General features: G+C 43.6%; 1 protein-coding gene across 1 annotated transcript in view; it reads left to right on the top strand.

Annotated features, from left to right (window-relative positions):
• Positions 1 to 727: 727 nt before the first annotated feature.
• LOC133366925 (olfactory receptor 6X1-like) overlaps positions 728 to 20,603 on the top strand; it is a 33,704-nt gene continuing 13,828 nt past the window's right edge. The window contains exons 1-2 of the mRNA XM_061590474.1: positions 728 to 1,078; positions 1,224 to 1,390. Of these exons, the coding sequence (XP_061446458.1) occupies positions 728 to 1,078; positions 1,224 to 1,390 (518 nt within the window). The remainder of the gene's footprint in view (positions 1,079 to 1,223; positions 1,391 to 20,603) is intronic.

Here is a 20,603-nt window from a genome sequence, read left to right on the forward strand (position 1 = left end):
CGTTCTACAAGGTTTTGATGCAGATCTCCACTTGCATCTATCTTATCTACTCTCTATATAAATGTTGTTTAATACAGAGAGATTTGGAACTGCAATCACAGAGCTGTACAAATCCACAACATTTTGGAAAAAAATGTTCACACATTTTGTTTGCCTTGAGAACATGGTGGAAATCCCAGATCCAACCTTAAATTCAATGGCTTATCTAGTCATTTTCCCACTGTTTCAGTTCTCCCCACTATTGAATGAGAATACACAATGATTAATCATGTAAGAAGAATTTTGTAACCTGCTCTGACTCTTCACAAATAGAGAAAGATCTGAATAAACTAAGGTCTTGAACTGTTTTCTCTCCTTGTAGCCTTAGGGGGACCTACTCATGGATTGACCAATTGTTCAAGAGTGACAGATCCAATCCTTGTTGGATTACCACACATTTAGGGCATCAATATTACACTGTTTGTAGTTTTTTTTCCTGCTCTACCTTTTGTGCATCACAGGGAATGGTCTCGTTGGGGTGGTGATCATGGACCACCGGCTCCAGAAGCCAATGTATTTCTTCCTTAGCAACCTCTCGATTCTTGAAATTCGGTACACCACTGCCATTGTCCCCAAGATGTTGGTGAACTTTCTTTCAGTAAAGGCCACCATCTGCTTCCACTACTTCAAGGCCCAGTCCTACTTCTACTTCTTCTTTGGCATCATTGAATTTTTCTTCCTCACTATCATGTCCTTCAATAGATACTTCACCATCTTCCACCCATGCAGGCATTCCACCATCATGACTTCCAGAGTCTGCTTTATACTTGCACTCACAGCTTGGTTTGGGGGCTTTTTCTCCTTCCTTCCACAGACAGTCATGGTGCTAAGACTTCCCTTCTGCAGCTCCAATGTTGTTGACCATTTCTATTGCAACTCTGGACCTATGCTGAAGATTACAGGTGGGAACACACATCTCATTGAAGCCCTTGGTTTTCTGATTACAGTGGCTGTGATCCTGAGCTCTCTGCTCTTGGCAGTTGTATCTTACATCTTCATTGTCTCCACAGTTCTCCACATCCCTTCATCCAGTGGACCAGCCTTTTCCAACCAATGTGCCTCCAGATGTTGTTGGACTACAACTCCCATCTTCCTGACCATTGGCAATGCTGGCTGAGGCTGATGGGAGTTGTGGTCCAACAACATCTGGAGGCACACTGGTTGGGAAAGGCTGCAGTGGACAGTGGAGGGCATTCTCCACCTGCGACTCCCATCTGATTGTGGCCGGCATATTGTATGGGCCAGTTTTTTTCATCTACTTCAGACCTTTTACCACACGGTCTTCTTTCAACATCAACAAAGCTGTCTTTATACTGAATGCTATCATCACTCCAGTCCATAGCCCTTTCATGTACACCAGCCTTGTCCAACCTTTGGGCCACAGATGTTGCTGGACTACAGTTCCCATAATTCCTGACCATTGGCTATGCTGGCTGGGGCTGATGGGAGTTCCAGTCCAGCAACATCTGTGCCCCAAAGGTTGGACAAGGCTGATGTACACTATCTGGAATAATGAAGTGAAAGAGACCTTAAGGAAAGCCTCAAAAAGAACATATTGATTTTAGGAAAGCTCTGAATGCTAAACTGGAGACAGATCCAGCACTGGTGAAGTTCAGCAGCACAAACCATACATCTTCCTATTTTCCCCACCCCAACCCCCATGAATTCTAAGGACAGGACTGAATTTGGAGTGGCAGCATTTTAAAATTCCTGCTGAATTCTACAATGCTCTTGTCATATTAGTGAAGGATGGTAGCTTATGATAAAACTAATTAGTTTTCAGTATTTGATGCTATCTTTAGGGTCAGTGACCCTTTAGAATAATGGTTGACACTATAGTGGAGAAAAAAAATAGAACTTGCCCATCTTCTTCCAGTAGATACATTGGGGGAGGACCATAGCTCCATAGCAGAGCATCTGTCTTGTGTGTACAAGGTCCCAGATTAAATCTCAGGTGGGGATGGGGAAAGCTATGCCTGAAACCCTGGATAGTCTATGCAGATAATATTGAGCTAGATGGATCAGTGGCCTGACTCAGTATAAGGCAGCTTCCAATATTCCTAACTAAGTTGCTGAACAGGTTAGCCTTGGGCAATGCATCCTGACAATGCCCCTTCTGTAGATGGTAACAGTTAAGCCTACAACCCTATGCATGCTTACCCAAAGCCTACTGAATACACTGAGGCTTGCTACCATGTAAAGTTGCATAAAATTGCACTGTCAGTAGCATGTGGGACATTACCACCATAGAAGCCAAATTGCATCCATTTATCTTTTGTTCAGTTTCCCTATCCCCATATTTTAGGAATATTGGAAGCTGCCTTATACTGAGTCAGGCCACTGATCCATCTAGCTCAATATCCCCATTGACGTAATAAACCTTAAACAAAACTATGCAGGTAAGAAGCCAGCAGGGGTGTGGGGGCTTTCCAGTGTTTTGCACCGCCTGCAGCATGTACGACTATCTGCCTGTTGGACAGAAGTCATGGGTGTGCTCTCGGTGCAATGAGCTCCTGGCTCTCCGGGAACGACTTCATTTCCTTGAGGCCAAGGTGGTGGACCTGGAAAAGCTGAGAGAGGCAGAGAGGTGTGAGGAGGAGGCCTTCAGGGACGTTATAGCTGTGTCCCACTCCAACGATGATAGCTCTCCTGCTATCATGGACAACGATGGTCTCGGGGAAGGAGAGCATCCAGCTGAGGAAGAGGGAAACGATCCCTTAGAAGGGACCCATTCCTTGGGGGATGAGCAGCTATCCTCTCGTGCCGAGGATATATCTCCAGGGGGTGGAGGGATCCTTGTAGTGGGTGATTCGATCATTAGGAACATAGACAGTGGGGTGTGTGATGGGCGTGTAGACCGCAAGGTGTTTTGCCTGCCTGGTGCGAAGGTTGCGGATATCGCCCGTCATTTAGATAGTTTGGTAGACAGTGCTGGGAAGGAATCAGTGGTTGTGGTGCACGTTGGCACCAACGACATGGGGAAATGCAGCCGTGAGGTCCTGGAAGCAAAATTTAGGTTGCTAGGTAGGATGCTGAAAGCCAGGACCTCCAAGGTGGCTTTCTCTGAAATGCTACCGGTTCCATGCACAGGACCAGCCAGACAGGCCCAGCTTCGCAGTCTCAATGCGTGGATGAGACGATGGTGTCGGGTGGAAGGGTTTGGATTTGTTAGGCACTGGGGAACTTTTTGGGACAAGCCGGGCCTGTACAAAAGGGACGGGCTCCACTTGAACCAGAATGGAACCAGACTGCTGGCACTTAAAATTAAAAAGGTGGCAGAGCAGCTTTTAAACTGACTGAGGGGGGAAACCCGACAGGAGCTGAGAAAGGTCCGGTTCGGAATAAACCTCCCCCCTGGGATAAAAACCAAAGAAATGATGAAATTTTAAAAGGGGTAGGCCTAGAAGTAGGCATTGTGAGAGCAGGGGCACAGGATATAAATTCAGAAGAGCAAAATTACCACAGGCCTAACCACAAGTGCCAAAGACACTTGAAGAGAGACACTGCTTACAAGTGCCTGTACGCTAATGCTAGGAGCCTGCGAACCAAGATGGGAGAACTGGAGTGCTTGGTCTTAGAGGAGAGCATTGATATAGTGAGCATAACGGAGACCTGGTGGAATGGAGAAAACCAGTGGGATACGGTTATCCCTGGATATAAACTATATCGGAAGGACAGGGAAGGACGTATTGGTGGCGGAGTCGCTCTATACGTGAAAGAAGGCATTGAATCCAGCAAGCTCGAAACCCCAAAAGAGGCAGACTCCTCCACAGAATCGTTGTGGGTGGTGATACCATGCCCCAGGAGGGACTTAATACTGGGAACGATCTATCGTCCCCCTGATCAAAATGCTCAGGGAGACCTGGAGATGAGATATGAAATTGAGGAAGCATCCAAACTAGGAAATGTGGTAGTAATGGGTGACTTCAACTACCCGGACATAGACTGGCTGCATATGTGTTCCAGTCATGACAAAGAAGCAAAGTTTCTAGATATTCTAAATGACTATTCCCTAGACCAGTTGGTCATGGAACCGACCAGAGGGACGGCAACCCTGGACTTAATCCTCAGTGGGGACCGGGACCTGGTGCGAGATGTAAGTGTTGTTGAACCAATTGGGAGCAGTGACCACAGTGCTATTAAATTAAACATACATGTAACTGGCCAATTGCCAAGAAAATCCAACACGGTCACATTTGACTTCAAAAGAGGAAAGTTCACAAAAATGAGGGGATTGGTAAAAAGAAAGCTGAAAAACAAAGTCCAGAGGGTCAAATCACTCGAAAATGCTTGGAAGTTGTTTAAAAACACTATATTAGAAGCTCAACTGGAGTGCATACCGCAGACCAGAAAAGGTACCGCCAGGGCCAAGAAGATGCCAGCATGGTTAACGAGCAAAGTCAAGGAAGCTCTTAGAGGCAAAAGGTCTTCCTTCAAAAAATGGAAGTCTTGTCCAAATGAAGAAAATAAAAAAGAACACAAACTCTGGCAAAAGAAATGCAAGAAGACAATAAGGGATGCTAAAAAAGAATTTGAGGAGCACATTGCAAAGAACATAAAAACCAACAACAAAAACTTCTATAAATACATTCAAAGCAGGAGACCATCTAGGGAGGCGATTGGACCCTTGGATGATAAGGGAGTCAAAGGTGTACTAAAGAACGATAAGGAGATTGCAGAGAAGCTAAATGAATTCTTTGCATCTGTCTTCACAGTGGAAGATATAGGGCAGATCCCTGAACCTGAACTAACATTTGCAGGAAGGGATTCTGAGGAACTGAGACAAATAGTGGTAACGAGAGAGGAAGTTCTAAGCTTAATGGACAATATAAAAACTGACAAATCACCGGGCCCGGATGGCATCCACCTGAGAGTTCTCAAAGAACTCAAATGTGAAATTGCTGATCTGCTAACTAAAATATGTAACTTGTCCATTGGGTCCTCCTCCATGCCTGAGGACTGGAAAGTGGCAAATGTAACGCCAATCTTCAAAAAGGGATCCAGAGGGGATCCCGGAAATTACAGGCCAGTTAGCTTAACTTCTGTCCCTGGAAAACTGGTAGAAAGTATGATTAAAGCTAGATTAACTAAGCACATAGAAGAACAAGCCTTGCTGAAGCAGAGCCAGCATGGCTTCTGCAAGGGAAAGTCCTGTCTCAGTAACCTATTAGAATTCTTTGAGAGTGTCAACAAGCATATAGATAGAGGTGATCCAGTGGACATAGTGTACTTAGACTTTCAAAAAGCGTTTGACAAGGTACCTCACCAAAGGCTTCTGAGGAAGCTTAGCAGTCATGGAATAAGAGGAGAGGTCCTCTTGTGGATAAGGAATTGGTTAAGAAGCAGAAAGCAGAGAGTAGGAATAAACGGACAGTTCTCCCAATGGAGGGCTGTAGAAAGTGGAGTCCCTCAAGGATCGGTATTGGGACCTGTACTTTTCAACTTGTTCATTAATGACCTAGAATTAGGAGTGAGCAGTGAAGTGGCCAAGTTTGCTGATGACACTAAATTGTTCAGGGTTGTTCAAACAAAAAGGGATTGCAAAGAGCTCCAAAAAGACCTCTCCAAACTGAGTGAATGGGCAGAAAAATGGCAAATGCAATTCAATATAAACAAGTGTAAAATTATGCATATTGGAGCAAAAAATCTGAATTTCACATATACGCTCTTGGGGTCTGAACTGGCGGTGACCGACCAGGAGAGAGACCTCGGGGTTGTAGTGGACAGCATGATGAAAATGTCGACCCAGTGTGCAGCAGCTGTGAAAAAGGCAAATTCCATGCTAGCGATAATTAGGAAAGGTATTGAAAATAAAACAGCCGATATCATAATGCCATTGTATAAATCTATGGTGCGGCCGCATTTGGAATACTGTGTACAGTTCTGGTCGCCTCATCTCAAAAAGGATATTCTAGAGTTGGAAAAGGTTCAGAAGAGGGCAACCAGAATGATCAAGGGGATAGAGCGACTCCCTTACGAGGAAAGGTTACAGCATTTGGGGCTTTTTAGTTTAGAGAAAAGGCGGGTCAGAGGAGACATGATAGAAGTGTATAAAATTATGCATGGCATTGAGAAAGTGGATAGAGAAAAGTTCTTCTCCCTCTCTCATAATACTAGAACTCGTGGACATTCAAAGAAGCTGAATGTTGGAAGATTCAGGACAGACAAAAGGAAGTACTTCTTTACTCAGCGCATAGTTAAACTATGGAATTTGCTCCCACAAGATGCAGTAATGTCCACCAGCTTGGATGGCTTTAAAAGAAGATTAGACAAATTCATGGAGGACAGGGCTATCAATGGCTACTAGCCATGATGGCTGTGCTCTGCCACCCTAGTCAGAGGCAGCATGCTTCTGAAAACCAGTTGCCGGAAGCCTCAGGAGGGGAGAGTGTTCTTGCACTCGGGTCCTGCTTGCGGGCTTCCCCCAGGCACCTGGTTGGCCACTGTGAGAACAGGATGCTGGACTAGATGAGCCACTGGCCTGATCCAGCAGGCTCTTCTTATGTTCTTATGTTCTTATCAGTTGTTTCCTAATCAAATGTTCTAACTCAACTGAAATTAATATGGAATTCCTTGTTGCGTCTTTCTCAAAGAACCAGTCTTAATTATGAATTGGTCTTCATGTATTCTGTGGTGCCTTTTTCACAGTTAGTGACTTGGGTCAGCCATACAAATCTCAGCGTGATAAATTGAGCTTTGTGCTCATTCACTCTGTCTTTTCCTGCCCCTTCCTCCCTCCTTTCTCAGTGTGCTGGATTAATCCAGGAAGTATTCCATAGTTTCCCATTAATCTGAACTGGACAACTATGGCTACGAGGATCAGGACAAATCAGGATTTAAATAAATTTTGAACCATGATTTAAGATCCTGGCTTGTTGCAAATCATATACCTGTATTTTCTCGGTTCACATGTAATGGGAAATTATGGTTAATGGAATATTTCCTGGGTTAATCTCAGCACACAAAGATGGGAGAAGGAAAGAGGCAGTATGAGGATGAAGTACATAATCACAACATTTATGGGCATCCTGGTTTAACCTGAGAAATGTACATCAAAATGGGGCCAACTATCAAGATTACTTCCTCCATCAGGAAAACTGGAAGATTTGTAGGGCTGAAGTGAGGGCAAACACGTTATAGGATTGCAAAGATTTGTGCACATTAAAGAAGTGCTGCATCAGCTGTGGAGAGCAAAACAACAAGAGAACTATTGAATTCTGCCTTTATTTTTTGCTATCTAGTCCACTGAATCCATATACAGTGTCTATATGCTTTGATCATGAAAGAGAGAATGGATATGATTATTAACTAGATAAAGCCATGAAACCGTGAGGATGAAGCAGTTGAACATTACAGACAAATAATTAAAGAATGAGGGCCATTCTAGACTAAAGTTTTACACCCCCCTCGCTCACACACACACCTGGCATGACTAGAACGGTTTCAAACATTCATCATTTGTTCTGGTTCTCAGTTTCATATTTCTGAACTTAGAATGAAACTCAAAACTTAAAGTTCTGGTACTTTCCACTACATCTGAAACTCTCACCTGGTCCTTCCTAGTGGCAGGGCACAGCAGATAATCCAGTTCTGATACCTTTGCTTTGGAGGATATAATATGTTTCCTCATTAAATGATTGAATTTGTAAAATATAAATAATTATAATTATAATAAAATACTGAACATTTGACATCTTATGGATGAGCATTCTACCAACCTGAAGCCCATTATTTAATTAGATTCTCTCTCCTAAACCAGAAAGACAGGATTTGTATAAGGAAGGAATGGGAAACCTGTGGCCCTCCAGATGTTGGACTCCCAGGTCCCATTAGCACAAGCCAGCATGGCTAAAGACTGGGGCAATGGGAGTTGTAGTCCAATAACATTTGGAGGGCCACAGGTTCCCCATCCCAGATCTAATAAAGAATAATATTCTTCAAGTCCAGAAGTTGCACATGGAACACTAAACTTCTCTAGTCTAGGCACAAGGAAGTAGGACAACTGGGCTTCTAAAAGCCCTACAAACTAGCGTACCATACCATTTGTTCTTGATATCATGGATCAAAGTTATAATCAACAACTACTGTATATATGGTGTTCACGCCACTCTTGTGGATCTGTGAGAACCAGAACTTGCTCCAGGTGTGCATTCTGGAGTCATTTCTCAGTTATTGTAAGAGTTGCACAACAACATTATCTAACTACGTTGCACCCCTAATGTGGAGAATGAGATGGCTATTGTTAATCCAGAGCATAGACACAAGAAAATAAGAAGAGCCCAGCGAAATAAAACCAGCAGGGCATCTTATTTCTCATGGTGGCCAGAGGGATGGTTCTGGAAAGACGGCCAGCACGACATGAAAGCAAAAGTTACTCCTGTTTGCTGTTGTTGTTTTGTCTCCTTGGAAATAGTAGTCAGAAATAAGAACATAAGAGCCTGCTGGATCAGGTCAGTGGCCCATCTAGGCCAGCATCCTGTTCTCACAGTGGCCAACCAGATGCCTCAATGGGAAGCCTGAGCACAATAATACTCTCCCCTCTTCCAGGTTCCAGCAACTGGTATTCAGAAGTATATTGCCTCCAGCAGTGGAGGTAGAACATATCCATCAATGTTAGGAGCCCCTGATGGCCTTGCCCTCTATGAATTTGTCTAATCCTCTTTTAAAGCCATCCAAGTTGGTGGCCATCAACGCCCTGCCTCTTGTGGGAAGTGCTGTGTAAAGAAATACTTTCTTTTGTCTGCTCTGAAACCTTCCAACATTCAGTTCCATGGGATGCCCATGAGTCCTAGTGTTATGAGAGAAGGAGCAAAACTTTCTGCTACTGCTTCTGAATATGGAGGTGCCATCTAGCCAGAGCTTGGGAAAGTTACTTTTTTGAACTACAACTCCCATCAGCCCAATCCAGTGGCCATGCTGGCTGGGGCTGATGGGAGTTGTAGTTCAAAAGAGTAACTTTCCCAAGCTCTGCATGTAGCTATCATGGCCCATAGCTATTGATGGGTCTGTTGCTCCTGAACTTCTCCAATCCCCTTTAATATTGTGAAAGAGAATGACCAACATCACATCTTTGCACAGCAAAGACCATAAGAAGACAATGGAGTGTGGGCTTGTGAAGAAGTACTTTCATCTGTCTGTCCTGAATCTACTGCCAAACAATTTTATTGGGTGATAGTTATGAAAAAGAGGGGAAGTCGATTTCCCTATTCAAGGAAGTCTGGTGGCATGTTGTTGTTGTTATGTGCCTTCAAGTCGATTACGACTTATGGCGACCCTGTGAATCAGTTAAAGATTAAGAAACATGCTGCGGCATAACTTTTGATCGGATCAGAGTTGACTGATGCATAATGAAGGCTTAGGCCACAATGAAACATTTAGCCTTTTAGGAGCCATCAAAATTCACTGGTTTTGCTCCAGCACACTAGAATGGCTGCCACTTTCTTCAAATTAAGCATAGCTTTATATATCTCTATCATGTCCTCCCTCCCAGCGTTTCATATGCATTGCCTGGTTGGCGCTGACCCATGAGAAGGCCTTTTCAGTGGTGGCTCCCCATTTGTGGAATGTTCTCCCTGGTGAGGTGCATCTGTCTCCCCCATGACTGACTTTTGGGAGGACTTTTAAAAACACTGCTCCTGACAACCCTGAGATGGCTGGGTGAGAGAAAGTTTTTAACTGCTTTTTTCATGTAAAAAATAAACATAGATCCCTTTTTTAAAAAATCATTGTTGTTTTTGGTGGCCTGGGCGCCTTCAGGAGAAAAGGCAGGATATCAATTGAATAAATAATAAATATTATTGTCTACTCAGACATAAGTCTCACTGAGTTCACTGGGAAATAGGATCGTGCCACTCTTCCGTAACCAGAAACTGCAGCAAGTCATAGGTACCTGGGAAGCTGCCTTCCACTGAGTCACACCATTGGTCCATCTAGCTCCATATTGTCAGTGCCTCTCCAGGTTTCTGAGGCTAGGGATATCTCCCAGCCTTGCCTGGCAATGGCAGGGATTGACTTTCTGCATGCAAAGCAGATGCTCTATTACTGAGCCATGCACACTTGCTCGATCCAGATAGCACCGGCATCAGGATCAACAAGTCGGCATTGCTGGGAACCTGCCTGGGTCCAAAGTCTGCTAAGCACTCACTGCCAGCTAGAGGGAAGCCCTCAAATTTCTACTATTTCCGCTAAGTGGTAGGCATCTACTCCTCTTTCACCTTCTCCACCACAATCCCACCCACCCATCTTCTCTTTCTGACATGCCAATTCCTACTTTGGAATGTCCAAATCTTCTTCAAGTTTTCTTCACTGTCTAATTTTTAAATGGGCTCAATTCACCCATGATGGGCCAGGGACAAAAAGAAGAAGCAGGGCAGGCTTTACCTCCTGCCCTTTCTCTCAAAGAAGCCCAGGGCAACATCAACAAAACAGTTTAACAACAAGCATATGATTGCAGATTAAAAAAAATTCTCCTTCCAGTAATCTCCAGGTTACCAGGAAGTTTCCTCCAGCCATCAAATGCCTTGGTAAACAGGAATGTTTTCAAATTCCTCCTAAAATTCCTCCACCAATAATGATGGAGACAGACACACCTCACTGGGGAGGGCATTCCACAAATAGGGAGCCACCATTGGAAAGCCCCTGTTATGGGTCACTGCCAACCAGGCAGCCACTGATGGTGGTACCACCAACAAGGCTTCATCCCCTGAAGGTTGATACTGGGGAAGGTGCTCCTTTAGGTGTTTGGGTCCCAAGCCATTTAAGGTTTTATCTGCTAGTACTAAAACCTTGGATTGGGCCCAGTAGCTCACTGGAAGCCAGTACAGTGCTTTCAGAACCAGTGGCATATGATCCCATTAGGCTGCTCTACTTAACAGTTTAGAAGCCACATTTTGCACTAGCTGCGGTTTCCGGATCATCTTCAAGGTCAGCCCCATATACAATGCATTATAGTAGTCTAGATGGGAAGTCACCAGAGCATGGACAACTGAGGTCAGGCTATCACAGAGATGGCTATAGCTAGTGAATCAGCCTACACTGGGCATAAATACTCCAAGCCACAGAAGTCATATGGGATTCTAGTGGCAAATTGGAATCCAGGAGTACTCCCAGACTACAGACCTGTTCCTCAAAGTGAGTACAACCCCTCCCAGAACAGGATGTACACCTAATTCTCAGACACTGGAATTAGGAGCAGCCTACAGTAGCTGACATGTATGTATATTATGAGGGGGATCCTCTTGTCCATGTCCCAAAGGAAACTGAAGCTGGCCCTGAGTTCAGATCACACAACTAGAGCGTGATTTCTCTCCCTTGTCAAGGCATATATGGAGCTATGATAGTTGGTTTTCTCCAAGCCAAAATATCTGATCTTGAAATCTTAATATTATTGTCAATATACCCATCTACTGTGGGCAGCTTTCGATAATATCTACAGTATGAATTGGCAATTCATGAACTGGTCAATTCATGAATTTTCCAGCTGAGAATATTGGACTGAAGATAAGTTCAGGGCAGACTCTGCCATAAGGCAGCATGGAGAAGTTACTTCAAGAGGTAGATGAGAGCATGGAGAGACAGTGAGGTGTTGGAGGACAGTGTGTGCCATGTAGTCTTCCCTATGTCCCCTTGACCTAGCCTGCTGCTAGTGGAGGCTGGTCCATTAGGGCTAATGGAACATTGCCCCACCAACCTCATTCTGCCCTCTGTTGACCCTCTCCTGCCTGTCTTCTTACTTACAAGTACCCCATGGGGCAACACCGTCTGTCAGTTTCTATCTCCTTAATGACATTGTTGGTCTTGTAGAACTCAGGAAGGAGGAGGATGGGGACAAAACTAGAATTGGTTGGCTCTGCCTGTCATTGGCTCTGGCTCCTTTTACTGTTACTAGCGATGATGGCTATGTTCTACCTCCACTGTCGGAGGCAGTATGCCTTTGAAGAGCAGCTGCTGGGAATCCCAAGTGGAGAGAGTGTGGTTGTACTTAGGTCCCGCTTGGGGGCTTCCCGTTGGAGCATTAGTTGGCCACTGTGGGAAGAGGATGCTTGACTAGATGGGCATTTGGCCTAAGCCACCAGGGCTGCCTTTTACAGATGGTCTTCCTGCCTTCTGCCCTATGGTTTCCAATGGGCAATAGCTACCACTGCCTGCTGCCCTCTGATGTGATGAAGGATACTGCCCCATAACCAGTGTTGAACCAGTTGAGTCAACTGCCAAACCGATCAGCTTCTGGACGTGAAATGGGGGGTTCAGTCACAAACTAGTCTTTCACCATAGGCACAAAAATGTGTTGGGCCCCCACCGGACTGCTTCCTGTGGTTTTGCCACCTTCCAGAGGAACCAGGAGGGCCTGATCTCCCTGATCATTCAACAGGCCTGTAAACAATTTAATAGGTCTGTTGACATTATAAGGTCTTCAAGAGAAGAAGATCCCAGGTTCAATCCCCAGCATCTCCACATAGGGCTGAGAGAGACTCCTGCTTGAAACCTTGGAGATCCACTGCCAGTCTGTGTATACAATACTGAAGTGAATGAACCAACGTGACATAAGACAGCTTCCTACATTTCTTTCAGGCATATCTTGAAGACCATTGTAGGCCTATGCAGCTGTTTAAACTAGTCATTTTAATAGTTATTTTCTTTTACTGTATTTATGGTGTTTCATGTTTTATTGTATTTGTATATATGGTTGTACACCTCCTTGATATTTTATATGATTTGGTGGTATATATTTTTTAATAAATGAATAAAATAGCCAGCCTTTCTACCCGAGGTTTCTGAGGAGTAGAAATGTTGGTCCTCAGTCCTCCTCAGAGTAGACCTGTTGAAACAAACAAACAAATAAAATTAGTCATGTCCATTAACTTCAATGGATTTACTCTGAGGAGGACTAGCATACTACCCTGAATGATTCCTTTTACATTGATACAATATGTAATCTGTCAATATTACATATTACATATCCTCCACTGGGAGGAAGGGTGGAATATTAATCAAATAATAAATAAATAATAAATATACATTTTTCATTAGACTATGACGATGTACTTTATTGTGACCTTTGGTCGCAAGAACCAGTTATTTCTGCAACACATATTTTCTCACCAGCAACAGGTGTCTATTTTTTTAAAAAACTGTCAAAACTGTCCAAAATTGGACCCATTTCTAAACTAGGTGCATTTCAGCAAGAAACCAAAACTCCCTCCTGCTTATGGGTTCCTGAACAAGTATGATTCATATTTCTGCTTTCTCATAACTTCAATATAGCAACTAGTTTCTTTGTGACGGAGCTGCCAAAGGACATCCAGTGGCTGCTACTGAAGCGCCCTGGTGTCAGAATTCTGAGAAATATCTAGACAAAAATATACCAGAAGTGATACCTTGAGCCAACGGCCACCAACCACAAGGATACTTGTGTGTGTGTCTTTTAGCAATGCTTTCTGTTAGTGTAACCAAAGATGCTGTTCAAGCTTCAAAAGAGGTTTGTGAAAAACTCACCGGTTCAAGTCTTATTCTTTCCTCTCTTTTCAAATTTAGGCTTTCTAGAATGAGACAGTTGGAAGATAAACCCATGGTTTTGTCTTAGACCACATTCACACCATACATTTATTTCACTATTATCCCACTTTAAACAAGGAATCCTGCGTAGTTTGTGAAGGGTGCTGAGTGTTGTTAAGAGATCCCTATTCCTTCACAGAGCAACAATTCCCAGAGTTCTTTGGGAAGTGGGACTGACTGTTAAACCAATTGTAGCTCTGTAAGGGGAATAGGGGTCTGCTAACAAGAGTAGTGTAGTGGTTAAGGTGTTGGACTAGGACCTGGGAGACCAGGGTTCGAATCCCCACACAGCCATGAAGCTCACTGGGTGACCTTGGGCCAGTCACTGCCTCTCAGCCTCATGAAAACCCTATTCATAGGGTCGCCATAAGTCAGAATCCACTTGAAGGCAGTACATTTACATTTTAACAAGTCTCAGCACCCTTAACAAACATCACTTCCCAGGATTATTTGGAGGGAATAATAGTGAAATAATAGTGAAACAGTCCTTTAATGTTGTGGCACCTACCCTTTGGAATTCACTCCCTTTAAATATTAGGCAGATAATATTTCTATTGTCTTTCGGTGTCTATTGAAGACATTCCTCTTTCAAGAAGCCTTTTAAGTAGAGGCCTTATCCCAGTCTGCATCTGTGTTGGGTTTGTTTGTTTTTTAGAAAATGATCTTTTAAAGATTTATTTTCAAAATATATATTTTAAATATTTTGTTTTTTAAATATATTTTTAGTGTTTTTGTTTGTTGTCCTGGGCTCCTTTTGGGAGGAGGGGTGGGATATACATTTAATTAATAAGAATAATTAAATAAATAATTGTGTGGCATGAATGTAGTCATAGTCAGTCCACCACTACCCCATAACACACACACATACATCTCAAAGTCAGAATTCTGTGGCTTGTAAGGCTTTTTCCCCTCTCTAAATGTAGTTATCTTTAAACATCACCTCTATAAAGTATAATATATCTAGGGTTCAGACAAATAATTCTGTGGGAAACAATGAATGTTTGATTATTAAGTATGATCATATTTTTTCCTTTAATCCCTCACTCTAGCTCTTTCTTACTCTCTTTTTAAAATCATTTCCCCCAAAAATAATAGCATTTCTTTGCAGATTTCTTTAAAGCATGCAGATTATATTCAGCCCATGCCATAGGAATAAAACAAAATACAAACTTAAATCAACAATGATAAAAATAAGCAATTCAGCAGCATAAAAGAAAGAGTCATAATATCATACAGCAAGATTATCATTAGTGGACAAATAATACAGTACTGAGGGGCCATTAAAACATGATAGGTTGCCAAGATGGGGCCCATGGGCACATATGTGCCTGTAGAGTCTACCTTGTACCCACAGGGTCACGTCACCTGCCCATCTTTCTGTTGAAATTGCGTTTGAAATAAACTTTTTTTTTTTTAGCCAATAAAAGGCTCTCCTCCATCTAATTGGTGTATGGGGTGATTGGAGGGATTACAGTTCAGGAGCAGAGAATTGTAGAATGTGTGTGATGCCTACAACTGTTTATCTGATTTGCAAAATTGTGCCCATGGAATCTCAAATGTTGGCGACCCTGTTCTTCCCCATTAATAAATGAGAAAGTGGCTACATGGGCAGTAGTGCAATTAGCTAATTTTAGACTTAATGGTCTACAAGGGTCCCTCTTTAGAGGGTTATGTGTGTTGCTTCACTTACTCCAAAATGTGATAAGTGAGCCATGCTGTTTATGGGGGCCCTCCTTTTCATTCTGCTGAAAAGGGCCCTGGACGTTTGCCCCAAAGTCTTGCCCTGACTGCACCTTTGCATATGGACATACCAAGGAAGAGAGCTTTAAACTGTGGACATCACAACCAAAACATTATGTGGAACTCCCTCCCTCCCTGTCTTTAACATTCATTCCTCCATCCTCTTGCCTGGCCATTCAACCATACGTCTCTCCAACCTTTCCTTAAACGCTCTGTCCATCCTTCCTGCCCACCAGTTCCTTCATTCCTGTTCATGTAGTGCATCTTTAGATATGAATGCCTGCAGAAGGAGCAGGATTGCACTCTCACTAGGCCCTATCCCTCAAACTCAGTCTGCTTTTATGAAGTTCAGGACAGAACCTATAAGCACTCAGATTGTCAGCAGACTCTGTTTAGACCTTTAAATGAAGGATGGAAGCTGGGCCATTGGGTGTGATTCTGCTTCTCCACCCTGAGAATTCATATTCATGGATATGTTGTAGAAATAGGGCTTCTGTCTCTTGACCAGCCTCCCTGGCATTCTTGTCCTCCTCCTTGACCATAGTATACAGTCCCCCTGACTGCACATTGTGAGGTTTCTTTGATGCCCAATTAGCTTCTTCTTGCCTTGATTCCCTGTCTCTTCTGGCCTTTGCTTAAGAAAAAAAAAGAGCCTGCTGGATGAGGCCAGTGCCCCATCTATTCCAGCATCCTGTTCTCACAGTGGCCAACCAGATGCCTATGGGAAGCCCCAAAGCAGAACCTGAGTGCAACACCACTCTCCAACTTGTGATCCCCAGTAACTGATATTCAGACACATACTACCTCTGATCCAAAAAAAAGTATATTTCCATCATGACTAGTAGCCACTGATAAGCCTGATGAAACCCACTCATAGATCCAGAAGCAGGCAGTGAAGGCAGCAGACCTCCCTCCAGATGCCTGTGGGTGAACTAGATGCCTATGGGGACCTCAAAAGCAGGAGCTGATCACCATAGCATTCTCCCACTTGTGATTCCAGCAACTGGCTTTCAGAGGCCCATTACCTCAGACCGTGAAGATAGAACATCTTTAGATATGAATGGCTGCATAAGGAGCAGGATTGCACTCTCAGTCTGCCCTGTCCCTCAACCTCAACCCATTGTAGCTAGTAGCCCTTAACAGTTTATCCTCATGGAGGATAAGGCTTCAGTCTTCCTTCTGTTCCACCTAGGCTAGACTTTTGTCCCTTCCTGTATCTGAGGCCAACCTATTGAGCACCCTTTCTTCATGTACCTTGTAGCTGGGCCCCCATCTCTACTTATTGGCAACCTTTCCCAGCCCTCAACCTGTGTGAAGCCTAATCCCAAATGGACAACTTTCCTCCCACATGGAAGGTTCCCACATGGAATCTTCATGAACTAGAGCACAACACAACATGGATGCTGACTTTGAAGATTGACACTTTTTTGCCTCTAAATCCAATAGTTCTATATTTGGCGGTTCTATACCAAAAGAAAAAGAAATTAAAAAATCAAATTCAATGTCCTCACACAAGCAGTTACAAAATGCTTTATTGCATTGCTTTATTGGTGTGGGTTCTGTAGTGGTATTTTCATGTGTTTTAATCTTGTAACTGCCTTGTGGGAACAGTATGTCCTGAAAGGTGAGTTTATTTTTTTAACATAATAAATAAATAGCAATAAATTGGGAGAGCTGACTTGAGAATTAATCTCCCCTCACCCACCTGCACACTTATTTTGTTATTTCGCCTCTAGAAGGATTCCTGCCAACTTAGTTTTGAATGTCTCTCCCCAGCCTAGGGCATCAGCCCTCCCTAGAGCTTGAAACAGGAAGCCGCCACAGATGCAGGCTTGCACACATGATTCAACTTGGTTCCCTCTGTTCAGAAAACATCTGCTGGCTGTGGCAGCACTTGAAAGCATTGACCGAGATATCAAGGGCAATTTTTAGCACTTCCTTGCAAATTAGCTTGAAAGAAAAAGGAGGGGGGGGAAACATGTACACCACACACAGGGGCAATGGCCTGGGCAAACATATTTTTACCATAGAGTAAAGCAGGGTGGTTGTGCCAGAGGTTGGATACGTCTGGACAGGCTCAGATTGATAACGGTGTACAACTTGCTGGGTCAAAAGAAGGTGTGCTGTTTCTGATTTGTGGTGGGGGTAGGAGAAATTTACAGTTGGGGTAAAGCAAATGTTCTGCGAAGTTGAAAGGCCTAGCACATCATCAGCATCAAACTGCAAAAATAAAATGTGTACAATTTTTTTTTAAAAAAAGTTGTTCTTGCTCTTTTTTTACAGTATATTACCTAAGTTTATTACTGCATTTCAAACCATATTTTTCGCTCTCCTTCCTTTCATTTTCTAAAGACTTGCACATTTGGGCCCCTTTAACTGTGAACTGCCTGGTCTCCAAGTCGATCCCGACTTATGGCGACCCTATGACGAGGGTTTTCATGTTAAGCAGTATTCAGAGGTGGTTTACCATTGCCTTCCTCTGAGGCTGAGAGGCAGGGACTGTGAACTAGCCACATTATTATTAGCAATAGTAGCAGCAAGCACATTATTATACTGCTCTTCTCTCGTGGCAATTCATAACATAAAAACACAATACATACAAAATGAACTTTTAAAAAGAACTACAAATAATACAGTTGCAATAGGCGACTTCCTGTCTGAAAGGCCCGGGAAAACAAATGTGTCTTTATTGTGCTCTAAAGAGCAACATTGTAATGGACAGATGAACCTCCCCGAGGAGGGAGTTCCACAAACACTGCACCACCACAGATTGTATTCAGCCCATGCAATAGGAATAAAACAAAATACAAACTTAAATCAACAATGATAAAAATAAGCAATTCAACAGCATAAAAGAAAGAGTCATAATATCAAACAGCAAGTTTATCATTAGTGGACAAATAATACAGTACTGAGGGGCCATTAAAACATGATAGGTTGCCAAGATGGGGCCCGTGGGCACATATGTGCCTGTAGAGTCTACCTTGTGCCCACAGGGTCACGTCACCTGCCCATCTTTCTGTTGAGATTGCATTGGAAAGAAGAGAGTGAACCAAGTTGCATCATGTGTGCAAGGCTACATCTGTGGTGGCTTCCTGTTGTGAGTAGTTGCCCCATTAGAAGCACCACCAACAAAGCCTCCCCTGCAGGTGTCAGAATATGGATTGGAGAGTATTGGGGAGGAAAAAAAGATTTTATTTATAAAAATATTTATAACACCACTAACCTGAACAGAAAACATCTAAGAGTTGCACAACAAGTATAAAAACCGCAAGAACAATAGAAAAGCCAAAAGCATAATAAGGAACAGGCCAATCATGTAAAGCTAGGGTTACCAACCGTACTCTTTTAAGAGTACATGTACTCTTTTTGAGATGGTGCAACAGCATACTCTTACTTTTCACTTATCAAAGCCAAATGTACTGTTTTTGAAATGACAAAATGATGGTAACCCTATATAAAACCCATCTGGCTGAAAATGCCTATTGGCACAATAAAGTCTCCAGGAGGTGTCTGAAAGTAAGAAACAAGGATATTTGGCAGATTTCCATTGGATGGACATTCCACATTGTTGGACCGGTGATACTGAGTGTATGATTTCCCATGGAGACCACATTCTCGTAGGGGACAGTTAACAGCATTCCTCAACGAGATCTTGGTAACTGAGCTGGGATATAAGAGCTCAGGTGGTCCTTAACCTGGACCCAAGTTGTTAAGGACTTTGTAAATTAATACAAGAACCTTGAACTTGGGGCCGAAGCCATTTAGGGCTTTGAACCTTGAACTGGGCCCAGTCCAGAGCTTGGAAAAGTTACTTGGGCTGATGGGAGTTGTAGTTCAAAAAGTAACTTTTCCAAGCTCTGGCCCAGTTGCACACAGGCAGCCAGTGCAGTACTTTAAGGACCAGCAATATATGGTCCCATCTTCCTGCCCAGCCTCACAGCAGTGTTCAGTATCAGCTGCAGCACCCAGGCTGTATTCAATAAGCAAATTCTTAAAACGACTCTAGTTTCTGGGGTCCTTTCCAGCCTGCTTCTTAGGAGGCTTTTAGTGGAGATGGCAGGGATGGTCCTTGTGATAGAGGGGAAAAATACAATCTGTTAGTGACCAATGGTTCCTCCCTGTAAGGTTCAGGAACCTGGCAGACTCTACGAATCAGCCTAAATTGCAACAGAATGTATCCAGAATTAATGGAAGCCTTGCATGTTACTGATGTGAGGAAATTCAGGCCCAGAGGGTTGAATACGGCCCTCCATGTCTCTCTATCTGGCCCTCAGAACTCTCCCCAAACCACACTTGGCTTTGCACCCTTTCCCTTGTCTGGAATATGTCCATGAAGTGTGATAATGCCAGTTTCTTACCTGGATGAGATGTGGATGTATGTAAAAACCTCTGACTTCTGTTTAGTAGCTGAAGAGGGGATGCAGAAGGGTCATTGTGGAGTGTGGCTTGGAGATGGAGAGAATGGGCTAGGAAAGAGAGTCTGGGATCTCAAGGGCCAGGTAGTGAGGTCTGGGGGGCCACATTTGGCTCCCAGGCCTGAGGTTTCCCACTCCTGCTGTAAATGCTACAGAGAGATAATGGTTGTCCATCAGACTTAGAACGATCACTTTTGGATACATTAAGAGGGTGTTGAAAGAGGGGGCAAAACTACCTCCTTTCTTTCACATTATGGGGAGGGGGGGAATACTCCCAGCACTGGAGGTGGTCAAGAGGCAGCTGGACAACCGCCTGTCAGGTCAGCTTTAATTTGGATTACTGCATTGAGCAGGTGGTTTGACTCAATGGTCTTATAGGCCCTTTCTAGCTCTATGATTCCATGTAGACTAAAGTCAACATGGTGCTCCCTCAGATGCTGCAGGACTACAACTCCCAGAAGCCCCTGCAATCATGGCATTTGGTCAGTGATGATGGGAGTTGTGGTCCAACAACATCTGAAGGACCACAGTTTCCTCATTCCTGCACTGCATAGATGGTGGGGAATCTGTGGCTCTTCAGATGTTGCTGGACACCAGTTCCCATCAGCCCCAGCCCAACATGGCCAATGGTCGTTGAAGCTGCAGTCCAACAAAATCTGAAGGGCATCACATTGGCTACCCCTGGCCTGAGTTTTTTCTAACCTGTCTGACTGCCTTCTTTACAGGATCCCATCTTGAGACTCTGCAATTAGACCAGATGTTTGCCTGTCTTGCTTTGAAATCCCTAAATTCCTTCTGTGTCTCTGGATTCAGTACAACCTTCCTACGCATTCCCTACCAAGAGGGCTGCCT

This window comes from Rhineura floridana, chromosome 11, assembly GCF_030035675.1.
Source record: "Rhineura floridana isolate rRhiFlo1 chromosome 11, rRhiFlo1.hap2, whole genome shotgun sequence".
NCBI lineage: Eukaryota > Metazoa > Chordata > Lepidosauria > Squamata > Rhineuridae > Rhineura > Rhineura floridana.